Genomic DNA, 26,038 nt, shown 5'->3' with positions numbered 1-26,038 from the left:
TTTTACTGTTGTTCTGTAAAATAAAATACAATAATAATGATAATAATTACCCTACAACAGCTTTATGCATTTATTATAACATTCACACATAGTGTTCAAATTGGGATCTGTAATATATTCTAATGTTTTAAGAAGTCTCTTCAAGGCTGCATATATTTGTACAGTATTTCTTACTGTATTCTTGAAGAGACATGACTGGTTCAAGAAGGGGGTCTCAAAAATGGACAAAAAAAAACGTATTACTCCTAACCCTAAATTTAGCTTTGTTTGTATAGTGTCTGCTAGAACGTTAAAAAATGTTCGGTGTTAAGTAAGTTTTGTAATTAATTGATTTTTTTTTTTTTTTTTTTGAAAAGCAGGACAAAACAGTAAAAAGCACTTTTTGGCTATTTAATTTCTGCAATGGTGAAAAAGTCACAATGGGCCTAAAAAAGGTGAAAAACTGTTCTGTATTCGGCCTTCGGCTCAGTGTTTCATTTCGTTCGGCTTCGGATAGGAATTTTAATTTCGGTGCATCCCTAGTAGTGATCGTCATGCAGTATGTTTTGCTCATGTCAGGGTACATGACAGTACCAGAGGACTTGGCTCTGATAACATGATCAATTCTTTATGTGAAGCTAGATAACATGTTTGGTATTACAGTTAACTTGCTTCTGTGGTGCATTGAATCTATCTCTGAGATTATGGCTTTATTATCTGAAAGGTACCACAGACTTGTGATTCTTTTGGTGTCATGACATGCAGAAAGGCAATGGAAATGCATTATTTGCTAGTCAATAGTGGCTGTACTGGCTGTACATTCAACAGTGATTTAATAACCCTGTGACTGTGAATCATTAAATCAGGCTTCACCAGTTCCCTTCGGGTGAGAGAACATGTTTGTTAGTTGGTGAAGTGTAAAGAAATCATGAATTTCCACACATTTGTTTGAGTTGCGTGTCATTTATGTGTGGGATGTTTTATTGAATTGATTTTTGGAGGTCTCCATCACCTCTCTGCATATTCAGAATTCAGTGTATTGCACAGTTATATTGACTGCTAATTTTAATAGCAAGCCAAACTGCATTCAGTATGTGACTCTAAGCATTTCTAATAGTAGTATGCTACATTTGTCAGACTGATGTCCAGTTATCATCTCTAAATATTTTTTATTCTTTACATTTAATAATTAATAATACTTGTAACACTTTACAATAAGGTCTGATAATAGTAGTTAACGCATTAGCTAACAAAAACTACAGCAAAAGCAGTAATATTGTGAAATATTTGTACTATTTTAAATAACTGCTTTCTATTTGAATATATATTAAACTGTAATGTATTTCTGTGATCTGCAGCTGTATTTTCAGCATCATTACTGCAGTCTTCAGTGTCACATGATCTTCAGAAATCATAATAATATACTGATTTAATGCTCAAGAATTATCTATATTTAAAACGGTTGTTATTATGATCAGTATTTTAAAGAGTTGAGTATATTTGGATAGAAAGATCCAAAGATCAGCATTTATCTGAAATAAAAAACTTTTGTAACATTATACACTACTATATCATTCAAAAGCTTGGAGTCAGTATAATTTTTATTTTTTTTGAGAAATACATTATAGAAATTAATACTTTTATTTAGCAAAGATGCTTTCAATGGATGAAAAGATGTTGAATATTGCAGTTGATGTGGATTCATTTTGAGTTGTCAAACTGGAAAGGAGAGAAGGGTCATGTCAAGTGCGTTGCATTGTGGGATACGGTATTTGATATGGTGTGCACGAGTCAGCCGATCATTTTGTCAGTCTAGCTCTGGAGTGCTTTCTGCTAATTGACCCCAGTAGATTTTTGGTGCAATAGCCACCTTATTTTTAACACGAGCAGATGCGGCTATTTGAAACTGTGGTTTGCTTCCAGTTATTTCACCGTTCATCTGAAAACAGTCTGTTATGTAAGGAATAATGGGCATCCAGCCAGTTATCACAGAATTCAGGCTTTATTCTACCATGACAACTGCTGCTTGCCACATTAGTAAATAATTAGACACAAAATATTGAGCATTGTTGTTGGGGAATAACACCTCGGAATGTCACAAGCGACCAATCAAAATCAAGTATTCCAGTGAACTGTGTAATAAGCTGCTTTGTGTGACCCTGGAGCAGGTATATTTGTAGCAATAGCCAACAATACATTGTATGGGTCAAAATTATCAGTTTTTTCTTTATGCCAAAAATCATTAGGATATTAAGTAAAGATCATGTTCCATGAAGATATTTAGTGAATTTCCTACCGTAAATATATCAAAACTTCATTTTTGATTAGTAATATGCATTGCTAAGAACTTCATTTGAACAACTTTAAAGGAGATTTTCTCAATATTTAGATTTTTTTGCTCCCTCAGATTCCAGATTTTCTAATAGTTGTATCTCAGACAAATATTGTCCGATCATAACAAACCATACATCTATGGAAATATCATTTATTCAGCTTTCAGATGCTGTATAAATAAAAAATGTACCCTTACAACTGGTTTTGTGCTCCAGGGTCACATATTGGTATTATTTCAGTTAATTATCAGAATCACAAACATACTGATTTTGAGTGTTTACTTCGTTTGGTTATTCGTCTGGTTATTTACAGCTAATGAAGGAGTCCTGCACGTTCACAGAATATAGCATATTTCAGCATTGCAGAATAAGGTGATCAAAAAACCAGTCAGAGAAAGGAAAAGCCTTTTTTCTGTCAGTGCTGGGCTTGATGTTGTGGTTTGGGTCTGTTTGGTTGTGCTGAGTGGATTTGGCGAGCTCTGATGCTATTGTCATGTCATAAGCCTCTCTGTATTCTATTAGGATCACACACTGTGTTTCTCTGTCACAGATATTTCTCTCTTCCTGTCTTTTACTTCCTGTCACGGTTAGGAGTGCTGACCGAGCATATGCTTGTGTTCTCAGGGCTCAAAATTAACTTTTTTACTTGGTAGCAAATGCAAAGGGCTGAAGAAGAGAGAAAATGAAAAGAACATTGACAGATTTCTTTCGTAAACCACCTAAGTTAATCTGAGTTTGGTTAAACACCGAGAGAGAGCTCCTCTTTGGCGAGGGTTAGGGTGGCGTATGCAGTGTTGAATTTTACATTTATCTCTGCCAAATGCGTGGAACAGTTGGCAGCTAGGGGTGTGTGATATTGACAAATTATATCTCTGTATTTTCTAGGATTTTATCGATAAGGATAATTAGACGATATTTTGCTGAGTGTGTTATTGTGCTGATCTTAAGGACTACCGTGGACAGCTAACTTTGATATTCTCCATATTCTGTGTGGTGGTAAGTTCACAGCAGTCATGGAAATGAATCTTTTCCAATAAGTTTAAATTGATTTTTTTATGGACATTTTTACAATTAAGCTATTTTTTCTAAAAGTGTGCATCATCACTTGAGTCAAATTCTTACAGTTAATCAGTAAATTTCAACAATAAGACATTTGGGCTGTTATCAAGCAAATTAAATCAGTATCAACAAAATTCATCTTTTCATCACACAAAATTTCATCACACTGCTTAATGCAGGACATGAATGCATTTAACCTGCAGTTACACATGCATATATCATTTTAATACTGTAAACAAAACTTTGAATACTGATATTTGAAATTATATATAAAAGAAAAAAAGATAGTTTAAATGTAAAATTAAAACCGCCAGTAGGTGGCAGCAAGTCAGCGTTAATAAGTGAGTCACTGCGACTGAACCGAATCGTTTAAACAGTTGATTCTTTCAGGAACGAAACACCGTCATGTTGCTGAGAGATGCAAAACAGTGCTGTGGCTGTGTTTGGAATTATTTTTGTTGTCAAATATGGTTTAAAATGTAAGTTTCTCAATATTAACTTCTTGTTTATTGAACTGTTGTATACAATCAATATCTCATTTCTAATCATGCTGATTTTTGGAGGAAAAAACAGCACTCTTTGTGTGATATTAACTATATGAAATGATTTAAAGCCCCCATATCTTGGCATTTTAACGGACTGAATCATGCAGTGAAGAAAACGGACTCTAAATGCGTGCGCGCACTAGTCTAATCTACTAGACTTCATCACGTCATGTATGTGTGCAATCTCTGTAGGTGTTTTGTTTGGTTTTTGCAATATACTTGACAATGTCAAATCACACATCGTTAAAACAGCAATTACAATATGATCCCAGACCCCGACGTGAGCATCCTGACGACTAAAGGCCTTAATGATTGAACCTGATGATCCTGAACGTTTTGTCACACACTTGTCCCTGCATTTCTTGTGTTTGGCACGCTCTCTGTGTTTAACCAAGCTCTCGAGCTTAAAATGTGTAGATTCGACCAAAATGGTTGCCATTTCGAGCCTTGGATCTATATGGAATATTCTAGAAAACAGACCAATTAACTACATTTTTTAAATATCTATTTTTATTTTAAAAAGACATTTAAAATCAATTGATTCTAGCTAATTATTGAATCATTTTTGTAGATTTTTTTTTTAAAACATTATATTTAATGGTTGATCTAAAGATGTATCATCAAATAGATATCATCGTCCTGCATGATATTTTCTGAATGAAATCCAATGCTTATAGTGCCTGATTTACTCGATCATGAGTAATGTTCTGAACCATTTGTAAGGTGAAGAAATGTTGTATTATCCTTTAATCACACACACACACACACTCACACTCACACTCACACTCACACTCACACTCACACACACACTCACTCTCACACACACACAAACGACCACAAAGACATGCTTCCTGTCTTCCTCAACTGTTTCTTCAGTTCCTAGCTGATTATAACACATATGAATGATTCAAAAGACATTATTTATGCCTAATCCTGATTTCAAGGTTAGAATTATGGCCATTTGTCTGAAGAAAATGCAAACATGATCCAGGTGTTTCACTGCATCCAGACAGCCACAGAAAAAAGCTCATTTACAAACTTGTGTTTCTGTAAAGTTCTTCGACATTAAACGAAGTTTGAACTTATTTTTCACTCCTTTTCAAGTGAAATGACCCATTTTGAAGATGCAGGGCTGTGTAACTGGTGAAAGTGTTGTGTAAAACAAGATATCATCATCAAATCAGGATCAACCTTATTTATTTGCTCTTTCAAATCCCTTTCTTTTTCAGATGACATCACTTAATGTGATGTCATCAGCAGCCAAACGGCTATTATTTATACATGATTTTATCAAACTCCTCATTTGGTCTCCGCTCTAATAAGCGACACTAGTGTAGGTGGCAGTTCATGTTGACTTAAAGGTATTGTATGTGTTCCAGAAATGATAACAGTTGTCGTAATGAGGATAAAAGTTACAGTAATGAGAACTCTTTATACTTTTTAAAATGTAAAAACAAATGTAAACATGCATGTTTAACAATCAGATCCACAGTGCTGCTACAGTGAAACTGACCGTCAGTGAAACCTCATATGCAATCGAGACGGCGTGTGCCGGAGCTTCTTTTGCTCATGATCCGCTGAATAAAGCAGCTCTGGTGTCTGTAATTACATGCGACTCAGAAAGAGTCAGTGTGATGAGATCAGTAATGTCCTGCTTCTTCAGAAAGAGACACAACACTGACTTTACTTCCTAAATGCATTTATTTGTCTTCAGTGTGCCAACATTTAGACTGTGCAGTTATATTGGAGATAAATGATTTGTCTCATAGAAATCCCCTGGAGAATGTCTCTATGAATGTCGTAATTACTTCTGAATAATAGTTAAGCATTGCATATATCATTAAAGGAGTGACGGACTCAATCAGAAGTGACCCGACAGGTTTAAATCACCTTTATCCATTAGACGAGCAGGAACGTGCCCAAGTGAACGCCGGTGTTCTGATCCAGGAGTTACTGATATGTGAAGTCCATTCTTTTGTCAAGTTATTTCAATAGCCAAAGTTGTTTATAAACTTTTTTTTTTTTTTCTTTAAAAATGCTGCTGTATTTTGAGAAAGTAACTTCAAGTGACTCATTAACCAGATTCTGAGAAATTATCGAACTTCAAACCAAGTTTGTCCAATGTCTGCTATATAAGATGACACACATTAACTTATCGGTAAGCCCCGCCCCCCTTAGTTACTGTTGCTCCCTTGGACAAACAAACGGAGTTGCTCACGGTCTTAGAATGACAGCTGCAGCGTGAAAACCTTGTCCCACGATGTTTTTGCACAATTTTGGACACAGAAGTCCACCAAATGGGAATTATATAGGGTAAACATACCTATTAAGCACACTTTCATTTTTGAGATCAGATTATAAAAAGAGAAAGTAATTGATTATCCTACTTGATATCTTAACTCATTGATGTGTTTGTTACTATATATCTCCTATAATGTGAAGTCAGTCAGATCATCACACGCTGAGATATGAGTCTCCTTGTGTTCACTCTGTCTGATAACTTTCACCAGAAGAGGAGCTCCTTAAATGTGCTTGTTTTAGATGTTTAAGCCTTTATTTTGGGTAGGTTTCACTACTTACTGTAAAATTAAGAGATTAATATTCAGACCTTTGCATATTATAACCTGGAGCTTGGATGTGGGAAATAATTACATGAGATCCAAAGATAGTTTTATCAACACAGTTAGCTGACTAGCTGGATAAGATTGTGTGCTACGCTAACATATTACTGCACAGGCATTACTGGCACGTACTTTTACATCCATAATATTATAAATGAACAGTTTATATTTATATTATTTTGGGGAAGTCGTGGCCTAATGGTTAGAGAGTCGGACTAGTAATCGAAAGGTTGCGAGTTCGAGCCCCCGGCCGGCAGGAATTGTAGGTGGGGGGAGTGAATGTCCAGCGCTCTCTCCACCCTCAATACCACGACTGAGGTGCCCTTGAGCAAGACACCGAACCCCCAATTGCTCCCCGGGCGCCGCAGCATAAATGCTGCCCACTGCTCCGGGTGTGTGTTCACTGTGTGTGTGTGTGTGTGTGTGTGTGGATTTGTTCACTACTCACTGCTGTGTGTGTGCACTTGGATGGGTTAAACGCAGAGCACCAATTTCGAGTATGGGTCACCATACTTGACAATACGTCACGACTTTTTTTTTTATTTTTTTTATTGCTGGTCTGTGGTTTTACAGTGCTGTAATTTTGAAAGATTTCATATTTTAAGGTGAGCTTAAAGGGTGCACTACAGCATCAGTGTGACATCAATAAGAAAAAGGATCAATTCATAGATATTGTTAATAATAGTTGTTCATATTAAAATATGTATAAACTTAATAAATGAACTAGATTATTTATTTAGCAAAATCTTGTCATTTTAATAAATATTACATGAAATGTATTATAAATTGTTGCTGCTCTAATTAATCTCAGTGTGCTCTCTTTAATATCTTCTACATTGAACGTCTGTGTAAATACTTCATAAACAAAGTGACAACCATCAGTTAATATTTAAAGTCTAAGTTGTTTAAGTTGATTTTCTATGGATTCTGTCGACTCAGATCTGCAGACTGGCTCTGTTTTTGGCATCTTTGGCAACTAGCATCAACTTCTCCAGACTGTAAATCTGTGGAAAATTGGGGCAAAAACCAGTCTTAAGACACTTTAGATAAGATTACATCCATTTAATAAGAGGCTAGTTTCTGTTTTCATCCTCATGAATTAAATGTTTTATTTGATTTTTGAATTGTATTTAGCTGAAAGTAGTCTAGATGTTGATGTGTGCTTAGATGACACTTCACTATGAATATATAACTGATCAAACTGAATGCCTTGTTGCTTGATTCTAGTGTTCGTTTTTTGTGATTGATTTTGTATCTTCAAAAAAATATATTTTTACAATTATTCTTTAAACATTTTCCTTAAATGTAAGAATTTGTAATAAAACATGATGTGAGCTGAATGGGAACAGGGATGTGCTTAGGGCTGGGAGATCATTCGATAACGATAATTATCGCGATATAATTTTCCTTGATAAAACAATATGAAGAGTTCGATTAATGTTCGATATAATGTTTATGCTCCAAAAGCGGAACGAAACAGCGGAGAGGAAACAGCGCGACTCGTTTGAATCGCGGCACACGGATCAAAGTCAAACTGCCGCGCAGCACGAGCTCACTAGAGCAGATGCGTTGACTCGGTCACGCGAGCACTGTGTAAACCTTGTGTGTTTTGACAGTATTGGCTCAAAAGATAACTTGGTTGATTAATCAGGTGCTGTTAGACAGGCTTTAGTTCACGCGCTTCAGGTGTACGGGCTCAGAAAAAGTGCACATTAGACCAGCGCGTGAATGAAAAGTTTAACCAGCAAGGCTTTAAAACACATGCAAATAATGTACTTTTGTGATTGTGAATAAGTGCAGTGTCCCGTGAGAGTAACTCCACCGCTGAGTGTATGTGGCGTTGTACAGCATATAGAGACGGTGGCGCCAGAACTGCAACTGAAAGAATGTGTGCTGTAGCACGATACTATATTTCTTCAAAAGCAGATGGAGACATTTATCGCCCATGATCAAAAATCGTCATATCGCACATTCCTAGTATGTATGTATATACACACGTGGTCAGAATTGTTGGTACCCTTGGTAAATATGATCAAAGAAGGCTGTGAAAATAAATGTGCATTGTTAATCCTTTTGATGTTTTATTTAAAAAAATTATAAAAATATAAGCTTTCATTGGAGAATAAGAATATAAAATAGGTGGAAATATCATTAAATGTTTTTTCTCAAATACATGTTGGACACAATTATTGGTACCCCTAGAAATTCTGAGTAAAATATCTCTGAAGTATACTCCCATTCATATTCACAATTTTGAGCACTCCAGGGTGATTATGAACATGAAATTATCCAGCCATGGCTTCCTGTTTCACAGAAATATAAATAGGAGGGAAAACAAAGCCCAAATTCCCTTAATCATCCATTACAATGAGAAAAAACAAAGAATATATTTCTGATGTGCAGCAAAAGATAATTGAGCTTCACAAATTAGTGAAGTGGCTTTAAGAAAAGATCTATAGCAGTGAAAATCCCCATTTCCACCATCAGGGCAATAATTAAGAATTTCCAATCAACAGAAAATGTTATGAAACTGCCTGGAAGAGGACGTGTGTCTATATCACCCTAATGCACGGCGAGAAGGAGAGTTTGAGTGGCTAAAGACTCTTCAGGGACCACAGCTGGAGAATTGCAGAAAATAGTTGAGTCTCGGGGTCAGAAAACCTTAAAAAAATGGTCAAACAGCCCCTACATCACCACATGTTGTTTGGGAAGGATTCAAGAAAAATTCTCCTAGCTCATCCAAAAACAATCTCCAGCATATTCAGTTATCAGACACGACTGGAACTTCAAATGGGACTGGCTTCTATGGTCAGATGAAACTAAAAAATGAGCTTTTTAGCAGCAAACACTCAAGATGGGTTTGGTGAACACGGGGATAAAAAGTCTGAAGGATCTGGAGTGATTCTGGATGAAGGAATGGTCTCTGATCTCTTGTCAGGTGTTCTTTAACATCATCAGGCATTATAGGAGAAAATCAGCTGTTAAACTGACAAATGGAGGTTTTAAAAAGTACTGAATAAAAGGGTGCCGTTAATTGTGGCCAATGTGTGTTAGAGAAAAACATTTATTTCATAATCATATTTTTGTTTGTTTGTTGATCACAAAGCAGATCTAGGATGCCGGTTGTATTCAAAGCGGTACTGTTTACAGTGCGTGGAATGGTGCGCTGTGATTGGTTGAGTGGATATATTGCATTCTGCAGAGAAAGGAGACTGGCGTTTGTCGCAGTTTGGAAAAAAGAAAACATGACAGAATAACACGACAAATATTGCATTTAGCATAAAATTTAAAATAGACTTTTCAATACAGACCAGATACAATACTGATTTTGGTGGAAACTAAATTTTTTTAAATTTTATTTAAGGATGGCGTTTATCGCGTTTTGGAACCAAACTCTACATACATACATACATACACATATATATATATATATATATATATATATATATATATATATATATATATATATATACACACACACTAACGACTGTTTTTATTTCGATTAACCTAACGACTAATTTTTTTTGATTAATCGATTAATCTAAACGACTAATTTCCCGCAAAAAAACTATTTTACTTAAAAATATTTTATTAAACCAAATGAAATCCTTTTTTAAAGCAAAAGTGAAGTGCAGCACAGGGTGCAAGAAGCTCCATCTCAGTCCAAATCACTGAAATCAGTTCAGTATTATAGTGTGAGAATGACATCATATCCACACGTTCTAGTCTAATAATAATAACATTATCATCAAAAACACTTTTTAAAGAAGTATTTATCAAAAATATTATTTAGCAGAATTTATTTAGGTGAAAAATGTAAATGTGCAGTATTTCTGAAAAAAATACTTTTTTTTTAAATATATAAAATCAATTAATTGGAGATGCTTTTTATTATTAAAATTGAATGGAACAATTAAAATAGAAGCGAGAAATAATGGAAAACAGAATTTGGTACAGATACAACTGTAAAACTCAATTAATTAGACAGGCTTTTTGATTAATAAAACTGAACTTGGAAATAAAACAGATTACATAATGCCCTATAATTATATATTTATTTATTATTTTGTGGTAATAAAAATGGATTTAAGTGAACAATAGATTTTAAAATGACTTAAAGTACATATATAAAAGCAACGATGCAATAATAATTAGTTCAAATAAAGTATCAAAAGCAAGAAATCATATCGTTTTATTGAACAAAACTGTTAAAATACATAATGTATTATAAACAACAGAGCTAATATAGATTACGCATCACAACAAATGCCTGCAGGAGCGCCGACGGCATGATGATTATTATTACACATTACTGTTTAATATTGACCAAGCACCATTTAATTCAAACGTACTCTTAATCTTTAATATTTGTCCATCTCTTTAGGACAGAAATGCTATAGCTGCTGTAATTATATGAATATGTGGAGATCAAACCGTGTAAATCAGAGTGAGGGGTTGAGCTTTTATTTTGAAATCACGATTATCCTGTGTTTGTATAGATTTATAAATGATTTACCTCACAAATCTGATGAAATGGCGCACGTTGTGTTCCCAGATGAAGGTTATAATAAACCCAAACTCAGAACAGCATGCAGAGATGAGTTTGAGTCGCTCCACATGTAAATAATAACAGTTTCTGAGGAGCCGCTGTGAGACGCACGAGCTTATCTACACGCATGGACATAATTAAAGACCATATGCTGTGTGAACTGCATCGCATATCATTATTTAATTAAATCATAGCGTTTGTGAATTCACAATTATGCTTAATTCTGATTTTTAAATGGGTTTAATATATCATGCAGCCTTGGAAAATAGTCTAATAATGTGTTTTATGGGTTCTCGTCCGTAAAATGCGCTACTTCTGGAGTTTTGCCGGTTAGTCGACGCAGCAAAATGAAGTCGACGATTTTTAATAATCGACTAGTCGCGACGAATCGCGGCAGCCCTAATAAATATATATATATCTCATTATTTATTTTTTTTCAAATAATATTTTCGAAAGCGGTCTCTTATGATTTCCAAAACTGCATATGTTTGAAAAAAAAATATAGTAAAAAAAAAGGAATATCGGGAAACATTACAATATACAACAAATAATTATTTTAAATGCAATTTATTCCTTTGATGGCAAAGTATCATTACGGCAGTCTTCAGTGTCACATGATCTTCAGAAATCATAATAATATACTGATTTACTGCTCAACAAACATTTCTGATTATTATCAATGTTGAAACACAATATTTTTGTTGAAACAGTGATGCGCTTTATTTTTCAGGATTCACAGATGAATAGAAAGAAACTGCATTTATTGGAAATAGAAATCTTTTTAACTGTCTTTACTGTCACTTTTGACCAATTTAATGCAAAATTTTGATCAGTTTGATTTGATATTTTTAATTCTTCTAAAAGTGAAGACTGAGGTGTGTCCAGTGTTGCTGTATGAATCTATTCAGAGCGTAAAGGCAGTGCTGTGAGAGAACGGTGTGTGGATCGAGTACAGTGAGCCGTTCAGTGATGCACACACAGATGAGCATTGTTCTCGCCGCAGGGATTGATGACTCAGCAAGACACTACTGCCTTGTGAAATGCAGAAAGTACAGGGGATATGCATAGTTCTTATTTTATAAGAAATTAAATAAGATTTCAGTGTGCCTTTGTCTGACTTTGATAAACTTGTGTGTGACAGACATGCACCAGTCAGTATGAAATCTTTTATTTAAACAGTGTCTTAATATTCTGAGAGAATTCTTCCCCTTGTAGGTTGATTGATAAGTTGAGTCTCAAGTAAAAAAAAAAAACATGCTAAACCTTGACTTTAAAATAGTTTACTATGGTTGAAGCTTAATGTTAAACTTTGATTTGCATTCGGATTCTTGGCCTATCTGTTGCAAGTATAATAGATCCATAAAGTGCAGTACATTTATAGAAATAGTTCACCCAAACATGAAAAATTGCTTAATTTACTCATCCCAGATGTAGCCGCGTTTGTTTCTTCATCAGATTCTGAGAAATGTGTCTCTGCATCAGTGTCTCAGCAATGGATGCTCTGCAGTGAATGGGTGCCGTCAGAATGAGAGTCCAAACAGCTGATAAAAACATCACAATAATCCACACCACTCCAGTCCATCAGTTAACATCTGGAGCTGAAACAAATCCAGCATTAAGACGTTTTTAACTAAAATACGAGTCCATAATAACGCTTCCTCCAGTGAAAAAGAGTTCTGGTCTGAATCAGGAGAGAAATCTGCACAGATCAAGCACTGTTTACAAGACAAAACAGCTCTAAACTAATATGGATTTTGATGTGAGAGACGACAGCAGATGCACTTTCACCCCTCACAGGAGGGTTTTATCAGCTGTTTGGACTCTCATTCTGACGGCACCCATTCACTGCAGAGTGAGATGGAATGACACATTTCTCCAAACCTGAAGAAAAGTCAAACTCATCCTAATCTTTAATGGCCTGAGGGTGAGCACATTTTCATTTTTGGCTGAACTATTCCTTTAAGCTGTTTTCAGTTGATTTGTACCAGAGGCAATAGTTAAAAAAAAAAAAGATAGTATTTTCTCTTATGGTTGTGTTGTTGTTTTGGTGGTAGATAGTGTTTATGGTTGTAGTTGTACATTAAACCTCTAAGATTTTCAAAACATCCCTCAGTACAGTTTCTCGTGTTGTCGTTGTGATTTTTGGCTCATTTGTTCCTCTGCAGCACAATGCAGACCCGCTGAGACGCTGCTGTGAGGATCTGTGCTCCTGAACTGATCTGTTCGCTCTTAAGCAGAGACTCGCTCTGGACACAGAATCTTCAGCGTGACTCACTGGGAATTATTTGATTATTCGAAACTAGCGCCCATTCCCTGTATGCATGCACACACATCACGTTATTAGGCTAGTGTTACATCCATAAACAGAGAGAGAGAGACCATTCACACTTTTAATCTGTATGATAACAAACGGTTTAATTTATTTAAAGAGAGGCTATCTTAACTCAAGTCACATATTGATTGTAACATGCTGAAACATATTAATATAATAAACGTAACAGAATGACAGCACGTGTTAACATAGCAGTCCATTCATTAGCATAAATCAACTGCTCATAAGGTATGAAACTGCTCAAAAAATATATTCCAATACTTTCTCACAATTATATGGTTGGTTAATTATACTGTATATCAACTGCAGGCATCAGTGAGCCGCTATTAATATGCGGGGCATTGAAAGCGCTTTTGAATGCGCACGCAACCGTTTTACTTTCACTTTGGAGATTCGCGATCACATTTATACTGTGGAGCGGCAGTACTTACCACACATTTGACAAGATTAGCTGTTTGTCAGCGGTGCTCATGCAAATCATTCACCATCATCCTCTGTTGCTGGGAAGTGAAACTGCATGTACTGTAATGTAACAGGCTGTCGCTAGCATGCGCCAAACATATGTCCCTTTAGCTTTCCCAGTAGGGATTCAGCACACTTCTAACCCAGTCAGGGATATTGCGTTATTGGCGTTTACCTCTGCTTACGCGTCACCACCGCGTCACCACCACCTCAGCACCGAAACCATGCCGAATATTTAGACAAATATAATCACACAGCCTATTCGATATTCTGTGAATAAACCGACTAATCGAATATTCGAGAATCGTGACCATCCCTAATTTTTAACTCTTCATTCTCTGTCCGCTTAACCAGTATTACCATGGTATTACCAGGTTTTGTTTAAATGCAGTACCATGTTGGTACATTTTTGTTGAATATGCACCTTGGCTGTCTTTGACCTTGAAGTATGATGTAAACATTATTGTAACAGAAGGTCCATTCTGCTATGTTTTTGGACATGCTATAGCTTTATCATATTCTTAAAGTACGTTGGTGTTCAGAAGTTTGGGATCAGTATGTTTTTGTTTTTGAAACAAGATTTTTGTTTTTTTTGTTGACTATTTAAAAAAAAATTGTCAAAAACAGTACTTTTGTGAATAATTACAATTTAAAATAACATACAGTACATACTATACATACTGGCACTAAGAACTTAAGTTTTTGCTTATTTTACTTGCTCACCAAGGCTTTTTATTTTTTTGTTTTGTTTTTTTTGCGTTTATTTGATCCAAAAATACTTCTAAAACAGCATTGTAAAATATAATTGGAATTTAAAATGACTGTTTCTATTTTAATATATTTTAACATTTAATGTAGTTTAATTTAACATTTGAAATGTTTTAATGGTAAAGCTGAATTTTCAGTGTAAAAAGTGTATTTTTCAGGAAGAATAGAAAGTTCAGAAGTACAGCATTTATTTGAGATTGAAGTCTTTTGGAAAGTCATTATACATTTCTTTACTGTCAAGTTTGATCAATTTAATGTATCCTCAGTGATTTTCTTTAAAAAAATATATATATAATTTTTTTTTCTTTTTTTATTTTTTTTAAGGTATTGTATCGTAAAACACCACAGAAATAGCATGTCACGTGAATGTTAGTATCAAGCCACTTTGCAGTGAAATCTTGTGATTGTCCGACAGTCTAAACCATTGCAATCAAACGGCTGTGGTGGTTTTGGACAAGACAAGCATTTTGAAATATTTGTAACTGAAGATGCTGAATTATGTTTTGCAGTGGACTGTTTTGGCTCCTGATGTTATGTCTGCTCGTAACCTCTGGATGGAGGCTTTCTGTTCTGATGAGCAAGCGCTTTAGGTTTCCAGTGCTGCGTAGCCACAATACAGCTCCCTGTAAACCCTGTTAACTCTTTCTGTTTGTCCTTGACGCTATTAATAAAGAAACAAGATACAGTAAGCACCACAGTACTGCTGTCTTTACCATCACTAAACTGAGCAGAAACAAACACTAAATGTAAGCACATTTTCTGCTTTACTGTAGTAAATACCTTGGTTGTAAACACTTATTTCATCGCTGTACCTTTCTCTCTCACTGTTAGTTGCTTCATTTCTCTGTCATGGTTAGCAAACATTAGCTTTGAACTCACTGCGAGTCCTTTCAATCTCGGGTTTAAAATTTAAAATGTATAATAAATGCAAACTCCAATTACGCTTTAGCAAGTGATTTGGGTAATTGTATTTTTGTTAACTTATGAAATTGCAAAACTAACCATAGTTTAGACTTTTGGGGCAAATCAAATTAGGAATAGCTTACTTTTAAGCATAAAATGAGAAATATTGGAATGTGTAGTATTAAATATAAAAATGTTGATATTGTTTATAAAATTACTGTTAATGATGTAATTTATATTATAATTATTATATTAAATTGTGAAAAATACAATTAAATAATATTGTCTTAATGCAAAGGTCTACCAAAGCATTATTGCTTGATTCTGTTTAACAATAAAGAGTTTTGATTAGTGTTATTTGACTGTACAATAATAATAATAATAAAAAACATGTTGATGTCATTTGTTAATAATAATATTTAGGGCTGGGTAAAAAAATATCAGTTTCTCAATATTAATCGATTTTACAGAACGATATCAATTCTTAAATCCCAATCTATTCGTCTAGCCTGTTTTCAGTTAATGGACAGAACATTGAAGGGCACTTCCCATCCAATAAACCGCAGTAAGCATTGTGCTTTGGCATCAGATTTCAAATTCTGTCCATTGTATTGCAGTATTCAACCAATAAATGCTGTTTTGGTGCAGTTTAATGTGGAGTGACAGATCGCTGTAGCGCCTCAGTGGACTGATCATCTCCGCTTTAATACTAGTTATAGCACAAAATAAACACGATTAAACATCTGAAGGGAAGTTAAAAGAAAGAATACAACTTTACAATCCGTATCCTGCCTTGTGTAATCGCTCAGTGTTTCAGCCGCGCAAAGACGTCAATATAACAGCTTGTAAACAAGGTCACGCAACGTCACATTTGCCTCAGAAAAACACATCCGGAACCATAAACTCATTAGTCTGACAGAAAAACTAACTGTAGAGAGGGGCATTTGGCTAAATATATGCACCATATAACATATTAATTATACATTTAACTGTTCTTCAATGTTTAATTTGTTTGAATAAATCCATCAAGTTTTTATGACAGCCAACATTGTTTATATTTCAAAAAAACTAATTGAAGTACAAATATTATGTAATTGTAATTATTTTAAAAAACGTAAGTGTAATTTTAACAAATCAGTCAATTTTAACCTTCAGTATTATAGTAATGTACCAACTGACTTTCATATATATTTTACAGCATTAGTTGAGAGATTATTTCTTTGAGAAAATTTGGCATGTACTGTACCTGAGATATATCCCAAATAATCCATATCGAATCGCAAGCTTGTGAATGAGTCAAATCGTGAAATTTGTCAAAACCCAGCCCTAATAATATTAAAATAATATATAATTAATCATTATATTAAATAATGAATGCAGTATTTAGAATATTATCTTTATGCAAAGGTCTACCAAACTGTTATTGCTGGTTTCCTATTCATGAATACATTCTCTCCTTTAATACTAAAGGTTTTTAAGGAGTGTTACTTGACTGCATCGTCATTATTATTATAAACAGCTGTTTTAAAAGAGCAAAGTCGCAAGTACAGTATTTATTTATTTGTTGTTCCGTTATCATTGATGGGGTTGATTTCGGCTGAACTGATGTGATCACTGGTTTTCTCCTGCAGGTAAATCACACCTGGCCATTGTCCAGAAGGTGAATAGCGAGGGGGAGGGAGATCCGTTCTATGAGGTGCTGGGATTGGTCACGCTGGAAGACGTCATCGAGGAGATCATCAAATCAGAAATCCTGGACGAGTCGGACCGCTACAGTGAGTGGAGTGTTTTCTCTCGTCTTTTCAAATGAATTCACACAGCAAACATTTCTCCAGAACGCTCACTTCTGACTTCCTCTCACTGTGCTGCATCATAGACGTAAACACGCCGCTTTATGAAATCAGAGACGTGCGCTCAGCGTTTCTGGAGAAAAGCACGTGTCATTGTGTCTTTTGTGCATTTTTCTGCAGCTGATAACCGCACCAGGAATAAAGTGGCACACAATAAGAACACGCGAGACTTCTCTGCCTTCAAACATGAGAGCGAGTCTAAAGTCAAGATCTCTCCTCAGCTGCTGCTCGCCGCTCACCGCTTCCTCGCCACAGGTGAGCAATCAGTCAGGCTCGCTTGTGTCATTTCAACAAAGTCATCAATGCAAATTCTATTTAACAAGCCCAAGAGCCTACACTACAAATCAAAGGTTTTTGGACTGTAAGATGTTTAATGTATTTTTTTTTTTAAACACTCTTCTGCTCACCAAGCCTGCATTTATTTGCATTCATAAATACAGCAAAAACAGTCAAATTGTGAAATATTTTTACTATTTAAAATAACTGCTTTTTGTTTGAATATATTTTAAAATATAATTAATTTCTGTGACGCAGCGCTGAATTTTCAGCTTCATTACTCCAGTCTTGATGATCCTTCAGAAATCATTATAATATTCTGATTTGCTGCTCAAAAAACATTTATTTATTATTATTATAATTATGTAACAGCGGAGTATAATTTTTTTTCAGGTTTCTTTGAATAGCAAGTTCAGAAGAACAGCATTTATCTGAAATACAAATCTTCTATTTCATTATAACATTATACATTTCTTTATCACTTTTTATAAATTTAAAGCATCCTTGCTAAATAAAAGTATTGATTTCTACAATCCCCCCCCCCACAAAAAAAATCTGATCTGACTAAGCTTTTGAATGATATAGCTTATAATGTTACAAAAGATTTTTGTTTCAGATAAATGCTGATCTTTGGATCTTTCTATTCATCAAAGATTCCTGAAAAAAATTGATTAATTATTGATAATAATGAGAAATGTTTGTTGAGCAGTAAATCAGTATATTATTATGATTTCTGAAGATCATGTGATACTGAAGACTGCAGTAATGATGCTGAAAATACAGCTGCACATCACAGAAATACATTACAGTTTAACACATATTCACATAGAAAACAGCTGTTTTAAACTATTTCACAATTTTGCTGCTGTATTCTGGATCAAATAAATGCAGGCTTGGTGAGCAGAAGACAGTTCTTTAAAAAAAAACGAAAAAACGTACTGTTCAAAGACTTGACTGGTAGTGTGCGTATCACTTGTGTTTACCTGTTTCAACCCATTGAAAGCATGCAAACTATTTAATATGCAATATTAGTACTGTATTAGTTATTAGACATGATGCATTGTGATTGTATGTGATGTAAGCACTGAATCATCAGAGATGGCTCTACTGGCATACTTTAATCCTCTTATTTGCTCCAGTATTTCTCAATATTTTGACACTGTCACCACTTTACACTAAGCGTTTATTTATTAAACCCAGTTATTATTTAATTTATAAACATGCTATTGTCAATAATGCTATTTGTTAATTCATGTTTGTTTAAAATACATTAACTCAAGTTAAATGTAAGACTTCTAATGTTAAAAAATAACTGTCTTAGATAAAAAAATCAGACATTTAAACACCTTGTGTTTTTTTTGTAATGTTTTAGCCTGTTTTTCGCCATGCAAATAGCCTTGAATGCTGGCATTGTGTTCAAACAAACAAACTATTATCATTGACTAATGTAACACATTAAGAAAGCATATTTAATCTTATTGTAAAGTGCTTCTGGTTTGTCAAAAAGAAGCACAATGTGAGTTTCAAAGGCTTTGATTTGAGCGTCTCGCGTCTGTTTCTGTCTCTGCAGAGGTGAATCTGTTCAGTCCTTCTCAGATCTCAGAGAAAGTCCTTCTGCGTATCCTTAAACACCCTGACGTGATCCAGGAGATCAAATTCAGCGAGAACGACAAGAAATCAGCACATCACTACCTGTACCTGCGCGGCAAAGCCGTGGACTACTTCATCCTCATCCTGCAGGTAACTGATCCTCAGCTGAGTCGTGGCTTTTGAAGCCAGTTAGACAGACGAGGTGTTTTAAGCAGTTTAAGAGGACAGCGTGAGCGTGTATGTACGAGAGCAAATATACTGATTTGCTGCTCAAGAAACATTTATTATTATTAATGTTGAAAACAGCAGAGTATAATTTTTTCAGGTTTCTTTGATGAATAGAAAGTTCAGAAGAACAGCATTTATCTGAAATAGAAATCTTTTGTAACATTATAAGTGTCTTTATCATCTCTTGATCAATTTAAAGCATTCTTGATAAATAAAAGTATTAGTTTCTATAATTTCTTTCCCCTCCCCGCATAAAATGCTGATGCTAAAACTTTAGCTTTGATCACAGAAATACATATATATATATATATATATATATATATATATATATATATATATATATATATATATATATATATATATATATATATATATATATATATATATATATATATATATATATATATGAAAATACATTCCAGCAGAAAGCAATTATTGTAAATCATAGCTGCAGCAGAAAAGGTGAAGATTCACAAAACATTTTGATAAATTTGCCAATAAAACTGACATCAGGAAGCATTCATAAGGCACAGAATCTGTAGTAAAGTCTGTTTCTGTGTGTTTTTTGAATGAAAGGCATTGTAGACGTCAGTACTGTTGTCATGATCTGCGTGATGGACTGTTTCGTATACAGAAATTGAGCCAAAATGCCTTGTAACCGTTGCACAACTGCAGTAAAGTAGCAGGTTTAACTAGGAAATATATGTCTGCACACGCTTCCCCGTCCATTAGCTTGGTTATTTGTTTAAGATTCGCCTCTGTGTTGAGTTGTTTTCACCTGGATAAAGCTCATCTCAGATTTTGGGAGGCAGAGATCCAGGTGATTTCCTATCGAGCAAACGTTGAGTTCCCACAGCTCCCATCATCCATCACTTCATTCACTGTCTTGGGTTTGTTGTTGGTATTATTGGCCTCTAAACAATCATTAGAGCGTTCAGCTGGTGATGGTTAAACCGTTCAGTGATTACAGACCCCACACATTCATTCCTCCGCACTGATGCTTAAAGCCATGAGAATCCTGTTCCAGCCCGGAGTCACTTCTTCTGTTGAACGCAAATGAAGATATTTTTAAGAATGTTGGGAACCAAACAGTTGCTGCTAGTCTGGCAACCGTTTGCTTACCAAATATCTTTGTGTTTGTGCGTGAATAAAAAACAACATGAGTGTGAGTAAATGAAGTTTCATTTTTAGGTGACCTTTTTCAGACAGATTAAAGAATTTAGTAGAGATGCACCGATCGCAATTTTCTAAGAACTATAATTGACAACACATACAAACAAAAGTCTATGCAAATTTCAGTTTACATAATAAAATAAATTGTTAAACATTGCAATTCCCCCAATCTAGACTGTTACAGATTTTCTCTCACTTAAACAACTGTATAGTTGTTACTATTCAAATGAAATTAGCATTAACAGTGTTGTACTTAATGCCATGACTTGCCTTGGCGTTCTTTCCTTCAGTTTTAACACCTTTGTAGGGCTTTAACTTCTGACAAGGGTGTTTAAGGCTTTTTAAGACCTGCAGAGAAATATATGGTACACGTCTTAAACTGGTGTAGTTTGTATTTCGACTAGGGGTCAGCCGATTACTGGCGCCAATATTAAGCATTTTTATGATTGCTAACTGGTGCTGCTTCAGTTGTCTCTCAAAGGCAGCAGCAGACGTTGCTCAAATTGCAATAAATCACAATTCACTACAATGAAGTTACAAAACACCTCAATGTTATCTATTTATGGTTTCCGCGATGGGATAAACGCGGACAGAATCCAGTCATATTGAATAACACGGAGTCACTAATTTGTCAAAGTTTGGATGAATTAATCAAAAGTAAGTCAGTACACTTAAATCGAGTCGCGCTATGGACTAGTATCTGTAAACATTAAGCTGCAAAAAGACAATGTCTTTAAAATGACAATTAAATATGAATTCTGCATGTCTCTGTATATGTGAATGGCACAGACGCGTGGTTTTGATTACACCACACACACACACACACACACTCTGAAGTGTGCGACGCTCGCGATGTTTGCCGTCTCACTAAATGAGGACGTAAATACATGAACATCTCCAGAACTGCTCTGAGAGTCACTTCATGAGCATTTGACTGTTTCGTTTGAGTAAAGCGATCATCATATCATACATAGGTTACAGAAACTTAAGAGGTTCTCATGGCAACCCATCAAAATAAAAGTTTGGTTTATCTACTAATGCTACTACAATTATTACAACTTTTGTTTAAAAGAACAATCACACAATACGCTATTTCTTACATGTTTTCATTTTAATAGTAAACCCATTTGCCAAAAAATAGTTTCTCATTTGATTAAAAGATAAATTAAATGAATGTTTTATGCCTTCAGTTCATTCGCACTGCACTGTACATTACAACTAATGGAAATTACTCTCACATAGGCCAAGACTAAGATACTGTCACATAGGCCAAGACTAAGATACTGTCACATAGGCCAAGACTAAGATACTGTCACATAGGCCAAGACTAAGATACTGTCACATAGGCCAAGATTAAGATACTGTCACATAGGCCAAGACTAAGATACTGTCACATAGGCCAAGATTAGGATGACAGAAATTGTGGCATTTCAATAGGAACCAAGTGTGCCTACAACAGGCTATTAGTGTTATAGTTTCATTGTAGAAGTTGCGAAGAAAACCACAACTATTTTAATGGAGCTATGAAGACAATTAAATTATTTACTCTTATTATATACATTGTGCAAGTTAATCAATTGATGTGCATTAGATGATGAACTGAATAGTCACCTCTTGTAGGTTATGATTTTAGTCATTAGAAAATAATTAATGAAGAATTATGAGAGGTTATTCTATTACACATACATTTCTTACATGTAAATTATTGAAGCCAAATACTTACATTTCCCCAAGCTGTTTAGCTTTAGTACAGTATTCATAGGCTTAATCGTGAAGCATACAGCGGCCCCACTTTTAACTCTCTCTTTATATATTACCCTTATTGAAGATAGATGCAGGGAGGAAGACAAGAGTAAGAAGTGCAACCAACACCAGGGAAGGCAGTTTTTGTCAGAGCCCTTGTTATTCTTAATTTTGACATTAATTTTTATTTTTACACCAGACATATATATTGGTTCAAAATATCGGTTATCGGTCTACTTGGTGTGTAATAATCTGTATCAGCATCAGCCCTGAAAACACATATCGGCCGACCCCTAATCTCGACACTGATCTTTGTTCCTTGAACTGTCATGGATCGAACTTGTCGAGTTCAAGCGCTCTGGTTCAGATGTCTGAAGTCAGCGGTGTAGATTATTCACAGTGAGAAGAAGCACATTCATTAATCGTTTATGAAGTGCACACTAGCAGCAGTTTGAGGCTGTTAAATGTGTCACGCATCTGTTTGTGTGCCTTTTCTTATTTATTATTCAAAGCGGCTCAATGATGTGTTTGTGGAAGCAGGATATGCCGTATTATGATTATTATTTAATACATTGAGTGAGCTTGCAAGTAGACTTTCCAACATGGAGACCTTTCTTTCCTGGCACCGGTTAAAGACAGCCTCCAGCAGAGCGCGGCCGAGTGACCTTCATCAAAGATTAATGCTGCTTTATGAGGCGCCAGGCTTTGTGCGGAACATCCACAGCTCCTCCTCTTCTTCTGCTGCTGCTCTGCGGTGCATATTAAGAGTCTGGGAGAAAAACAGTGCATGTAGATTGTCTGGTTGCATCTTTTGAAGCAAAAGGTGATAGACAAATGAAGAAATTCAAAGACTGGATGGAGTTTTCATTGCGTTTTTAATTTTCAATCTAAAAAATAAAAACAAGACTAACATTTCTGTATATTTATATTCAAATGTTTATATTCGTACTAATTTATTTAGCTTTTTGAAAATTATATAACAAAAAACTTAGTTAAGGCAACCCAAAATAAGAAAGTAGTTTCATCAAATCATTTGCTGCTCATATAAAGATAAGAAACTTTTTTTTTTTTGTGAGTGCTGTGGTCATAAATTTATGCAACAAAAGCTCATAGTTATTTGGCCTATTTATGTTAATCTTATCGCCCATGTATCCCAAAAGAAACGCATCTGGTGGAGTGACCAGCGTAATTACACGCTGATCATTCAGACAAATGATTGTCTAATTGATTTTGTAAATATTAGTGTGTAGTTTTGCACATCACTGTTTTTAACTGGGCTTTGTGAGGAGAGAATTATAGCAGCGCAGACAGAGAAGCTGTCATTGTCTCTTCTGTACACAAAGACTTGAAGTTGTTTGCTTGTGTTCACTGCACATGAGCACTGCTGTTAGTTACTGCAATAAAGAGCTGTTAAACACTCATTTCACTGTGTTTGTGAATGATTGACATTTCTGACGATGAAAAGAGGTTACTGAGTGATGCAACTTCACCTGGCCTACTGCGCGCACACACACACACACACACACACACACACACACTCATGCACTCACATAAACAAACATTATCTCTTCTCAACACCTCCATTATTTATACAGCCCATCTGCAGACTCACTGTGTGTACAAGACAAAATTGTCCACACTTGACTAAATCTGACAATTATTTCTTATTCATCCTTGTTATTTCTAAGTGTTTATATATATATATATATATATAAAAATAAATAAACACACACACAGTGGTGTGAAAGTGTTGACCCCCTTCCTGATTTTTTTTATTTTTCTGCATGTTTGTCACACTTTAATGTTTCAGATCATCAAACAAATTTAAATATGAATCAAAGATAACACAAGTAAACACAACATGCAGTTTTTGAATGAAGTTTTTTATTATGAAGGGAAAACAAAATCCAAACCCGCATGGCCCTGTGTGAAAAAGTGCTTGCCCCTAAACCTAATAACTGGTTGGGCCAGCCTAAGCAGCAGCAACTGCGAGTGAGTGAGTGTTTAGTGGATATACAGCAAATTGGCATATTAGAATAGAATGATTTGCAAGCTTTTCTATGGTATTCATCTTTTCCATCACAGGAACACATTTAAAAATATATGTTTCAGTTTTATTCATTTTAATAAAAAAAAAAATTCAAATAGAAAACAGCTATTTTGAGCTTAAGAGACTTAAATCAATAAATAAAACTACCAATCCCAAACTTTTTTTATTACTTTTTAATTCTTGTTTGTTTGTTTGTTTTGTGGCTGTGCTTGTTTGAATTTCTAATATTCGTTTTCCTATATTTATACACTTTAAACTGTATTTTATTCCTGAGATCAGAGCTGTATTTTCAGCATCATTCCTCCAGTCTTCAGTGTCACATGATCTTCAGAAATCATAATAATATACTGATTTATCAACAGTTGTGCTGCCAAATATATTTTGCAACCTGTGATACTTTTTTTCAGGATTCTTTGATAAATAGTTAAAAAAGAACAGTGTTTATTCAAAATAGAAGTCTTTACTATCACTTTTTATCCATTTAACACGTCCTTGCTGAAAAAGTGTTAATTTCTTTAAAAAAAAAAAAAAAAAAAAGAAACAATCTACTGACGCCAAACCATTGACTAGCAGTGTATAATGTAACACAACATTTTCTATTTTATTTGTGGTTGTTTGAATCATGCTGCTTCTCCTCACAGGGTCGTGTGGAGGTGGAGGCTGGGAACGAGAATATGATGTTTGAGACAGGGCCGTTCTCTTTCTACGGAGTCATGGCTCTCAGCGCTCCAACACTAGGTGAGACAAACACACACAATACAACAAACATCACAAACGCTATACAACATGCATATATACTACTACATATAGTCCCCTTCACAGCTGTGTGTTCATATATCAGGAGATCAAATCCTACACTCTCCTTAGGGATGAGCAGTAGGTGGTCTTGTTTGTGAGTCTGTGTGTGTGCGTTATACTAAACAACACATTATTACAGGGATGGGAAAACACAAGGCACTAATCACTCATAATTATCTCACGTGGGATATTGGGACTTTTCCAGGCCACCCATCTCTCCCTGTTGGGCTCTGATAAAGCAGTCGCTCATCACCCTCTAGTGGTGTCCTCTGTGCATTTAAAGGGATCGTTTATCCATAAATGAAAATTGTCGTCATTTTCTCACCCTCAAACCCGTATGACTTTTTACCGGCGTACAGAAGGAGATTGTAGGAGAGATGTGATGCTGCTCTTTGTATAAAAGAGAATAAAAGTAAATGTAATCTCCAGAAAAAAACATCAAAAGTATTTTATTCTGCTCTTGCAATATTGCAAGTGTCCTGAAGCAATATGACAGCTTTGTGTGAGGAACGGACCACAATTCCTCAAAAAATCTGCTCTGCTGTAGCTCTCATATCTCATTCACACTTTCACATGTTCAAGTTTTCCTTTTTTTTTTTTACACTGCCAGTTGCAGCTGGTGTTATAGTCTCTTGTGCTCATCAAGGCTGTATTTATTTGATCAAATACAGAAAGAAAAAAACGTAACATTGTGAAATCTTATTGCAATTTCTTTTTTTTTTTTGTTAACTTTATTGAATTTAAGATGACATTCATATTCAGAAAAATAAAAACAAAAA

The 26,038-nt window shown here is 34.9% G+C and overlaps 1 protein-coding gene across 3 annotated transcripts in view; it reads left to right on the top strand.

Moving 5' to 3' along the window:
• Positions 1–26,038, top strand: part of LOC306871570 (metal transporter CNNM4-like) — a 50,542-nt gene that overhangs the window by 4,259 nt on the left and 20,245 nt on the right. For all 3 annotated transcript variants that reach the window (XM_079419619.1, XM_079419621.1, XM_079419620.1), the window contains exons 2-5: positions 17,183–17,326; positions 17,522–17,656; positions 19,248–19,417; positions 25,103–25,199. In XM_079419619.1, coding sequence (XP_079275745.1) covers positions 17,183–17,326; positions 17,522–17,656; positions 19,248–19,417; positions 25,103–25,199 — 546 coding nt within the window. The remainder of the gene's footprint in view (positions 1–17,182; positions 17,327–17,521; positions 17,657–19,247; positions 19,418–25,102; positions 25,200–26,038) is intronic.

This window comes from Barbus barbus, assembly GCF_936440315.1.
Source record: "Barbus barbus genome assembly, chromosome: 6".
Classification (NCBI taxonomy): domain Eukaryota; kingdom Metazoa; phylum Chordata; class Actinopteri; order Cypriniformes; family Cyprinidae; genus Barbus; species Barbus barbus.
Note: the sequence above shows the minus strand (reverse complement) of the source record. Positions and strands in the feature narration are given on the sequence as shown.